Source organism: Camponotus floridanus, unplaced genomic scaffold, assembly GCF_003227725.1.
Source record: "Camponotus floridanus strain SB8 unplaced genomic scaffold, Cflo_v7.5 scaffold389, whole genome shotgun sequence".
Lineage (NCBI taxonomy): Eukaryota > Metazoa > Arthropoda > Insecta > Hymenoptera > Formicidae > Camponotus > Camponotus floridanus.
Genome location: NW_020229535.1, coordinates 24,145 through 27,471, shown reverse-complemented (window position 1 = coordinate 27,471; position 3,327 = coordinate 24,145). Strand labels below are relative to the sequence as shown.

Sequence of the window (3,327 nt, the reverse complement as noted above, 5' to 3'; positions counted from 1 at the left end):
AACGCTGAATGTTACTTGCCTCACCATGGAATCCTCCGCCAGTCCAGCTCCAGTACTAAGCTCCGCGTTGTCTTCAACGGGTCACAACGCACCAGCTCCGGAGACTCCCTCAACCAGCATCTGTTTATCGGCGCCAACTTACTGCCAGCATTAGCTGACGTCCTTCTCCGCTGGCGCCGGCACCGCTTCGTATTCGTCACCGATATCGAAAAGATGTTCCGGCAAATACTCGTCCATCCGGAAGATCGCCGCTTCCAGCGGATACTCTGGCACTCAGGGGCTTCCGACAAGGTCCAAGAATTCGAGCTGAACACCGTGACCTACGGGCTCGCCTGCGCTCCGTTCCTCGCCGTCCGCACACTTCGCCAATTAGCAGCCGACGAAGAAGCGCGGGGCCCGAAGGAGGCAGCCGCTCTGCGCCGTGACTGTTACATGGATGATGTAATTACGGGATCAGACACCTTGCGCGATGCGGTCGCCTTGCAGACGGAACTCCGAGAGCTTTGCACGGCGGGCGGGTTTCCGCTGCGGAAATGGGCCGCCAATAGCGAGACAATCCTGGAGGGAGTTCCTCCGGATCATCGACTCCAGCAGGCGCACCACTCCTGGGAGAACGAGGTGCACTCCACCTTAGGCCTGCGCTGGCATCCCGCCAGTGACGAATTCTCTTTCGCGATCCGGCCTCGAGCCTCTGGGGGGTACACGAAGAGGCAAGTCCTAGCGGAAACGGCGCGGTTATTCGATCCCTTGGGGTGGCTCGCCCCTGTTATTATCCGTGCCAAGATACTGATCCAATCAGCGTGGTTGAAAGGGCTGGATTGGGACACTCCGCTCCCAATTGAGGACGCGCAGTCCTGGCGGCGCCTCCTCTCCGAACTCCATTTACTGGAGCGCCTCCGAATAAGGCGCTGGCTGGGCACTGTCCACCAGGGCACGCAGATCGAAATCCACGGATTCGCCGACGCGTCCGAGCGTGGTTTCGCGGCGGTCGTCTACCTTCGCGTGAAGAGTGTCGACGAGACGTCCATTCACCTGCTGGCGGCTAAAAGCAAGGTCGCGCCAATAAAACCCGTGACGCTCCCACGGCTAGAACTTTGCGCTGCATCCTTGCTGACGGGTCTTGTACGGCACCTCCGGTCTTCACTCGACCTACCATCGGCGCCCGTATATCTCTGGTCCGACTCCCGAGTCGTCCTTCACTGGATCAAGGGCCACGCGTCTCGGTGGAAAACCTACGTGGTCAACCGAGTGTCACTGATCCAGCAGCGGCTCCCCGAAGCTCAATGGAGGCACGTGCCTGGCCAAGAGAATCCCGCCGATTGTGCGTCCAGAGGGATCGCACCGAGGGACCTGTTGAACCACTCCCTCTGGTGGAATGGCCCGGCTTGGCTGCTCAAGGGTCAGTCGCTATGGCCGGACAGCCACGACCAGACATCGATGGAAAACGTTCCTGAAAAGAGAATGACGGTATTAGTCGCCACCAGCAAGGACAGACCGGAGCCGGAAATCCTCCTCCAGTTCTCAACGCTGCATAGACTCTTACGTGTCTCTGCCTGGTGCCTTCGTTGGCGCCGAACTCCTCGCCGTTCTCCCAGCACTGCACTGCTCCCGGACGAACTCGACTCCGCTCTACTCCGTTGGCTCAGGGTCGTCCAGGGAGTCCACTACCCTGCCGAGCTCGCCGCCGTACGTGAGTCTCGCTCAATGCCTCACGGCAGTCACCTGGCCAGGCTGCACCCCTTCATCGACGACAAGGGAGTCCTGCGTGTCGGTGGTCGCCTGAAACACGCCATACTGACCTTCGATGAACGACACCCCATGATAGCACCGCCCACTTCATGGCTCACTAAGCTCATGGTGGAATCCTGCCACCGCCGGACGCTGCATGGAGGCACGCAGCTCACTCTGGGGCTCCTCCGCCTCCGCTTCTGGGTTCCGCAGGGTCGAGCCGTGGTCAAGCGGATCCTGCACCGATGCGTGACTTGCACCCGCTGGCGAGCCATCACTCCGCAGCCTCTCATGGGCGACCTCCCTCGAGAGCGAGTTACTCCTGCTCGTCCCTTCCTGAGAACGGGAGTCGATTACGCTGGCCCGATATTCATCCGTACATCCAAAGGACGTGGACATCGAGCGCATAAGGCGTTCATAGCTGTATTCGTTTGCCTTTGTTCCAGAGCGATCCACCTTGAAGTAGCGTCTGACTACTCCTCAGACGCTTTTCTCGCCGCCTTCCGCAGGTTCGTTTCCCGCCGTGGACTGTGCGAGGAAATGTACTCAGACTGCGGGACGAACTTTATCGGAGCAGACAGACAACTCCGAGAACTTTTCCGAGCATCTTCTCCCGACGGCCGTCGAATCTCTCAGGCAGTCACCAAAGAGGGTATATCCTGGCGCTTCAACCCGCCTAGCGCCCCGCACTTTGGAGGACTCTGGGAGGCGGCGGTGAAGTCGACGAAACATCACCTGCGACGGGTGATAGGAGAAGCTACGCTTACCTTCGAGGAGATGAGTACTCTTCTGGCTCAAATCGAAGCTTGTCTGAACTCTCGTCCGTTGCAGGCCTTATCTGACGATCCGGACGACCTGTCCGCACTGACTCCAGGACATCTTCTTATAGGCGCCCCTCTGCTGGCGATTCCAGAGCCTTCATCGGCCGAACGTTCACCAAGTATGTTGTCGCGGTGGCAACTCCTCCAGCGAATGCGCGACCACTTCTGGCAGCGATGGTCCCAGGAGTACATCCACGCCTTGGCACCCCGTCCAAAATGGCTCAAGGCCGAGCTCGCTCCGGAGGTCGGAGCTTTGTGCCTCATCCGCTCGGAGTCAACTCCACCTGCCCGATGGCCTCTCGCGCGTATCATCCGGTTGCACCCAGGAAGCGACGGCACTGTCCGCGTGGTGACCGTCCGAACGTCCACGTCGGAACTCGTCCGGCCGATTGTAAAGCTCGTCCTCCTGCCGGGAGTCAAGGAGGCCCACACGCCCGCGGACGAGTAGCAGTCTCAAACGTTATTCTCCCTGCGTAGCGTTTTCGCGCTTCTTTGTACATATGTAATATAAGGAGCTTCCCGGCGCTTGTATATAATGTATATTTTCTATGTCAGCTGTCTGTCGCACGCTCCGCGATTTCACCGTGTACTTTCATTATCACTCACTCACTATCACTCACTCACTATCGTTGCGGGAGCCTTCGTCGATCATTGCACTTCACAATGTACGATTTTTCATTCCTTTCATCACTGTAAAAATTTCACTCCATACCGCATTACTTATTCTCGCGAAAGATTAATCGAAACTGTTCGACACGTGTCTTCTCATTACGTCACA

General features: G+C 58.2%; 1 protein-coding gene across 1 annotated transcript; it reads left to right on the top strand.

The window, feature by feature from the left end:
• The first annotated feature begins 213 nt into the window (after positions 1-213).
• LOC112638850 lies at positions 214-2,997 on the top strand. Its single transcript, XM_025411243.1, has one exon. It carries the CDS (start codon positions 214-216, stop codon positions 2,995-2,997), a length of 2,784 nt encoding a protein of 927 aa, XP_025267028.1.
• Positions 2,998-3,327: the final 330 nt, after the last annotated feature.

Excerpts from the sequence above, each read along its gene's own strand:
- LOC112638850 (XM_025411243.1), top strand. The coding sequence starts at position 214 with ATGTTCCGGCAAATACTCGTCCATCCGGAAGATCGCCGCTTCCAGCGG.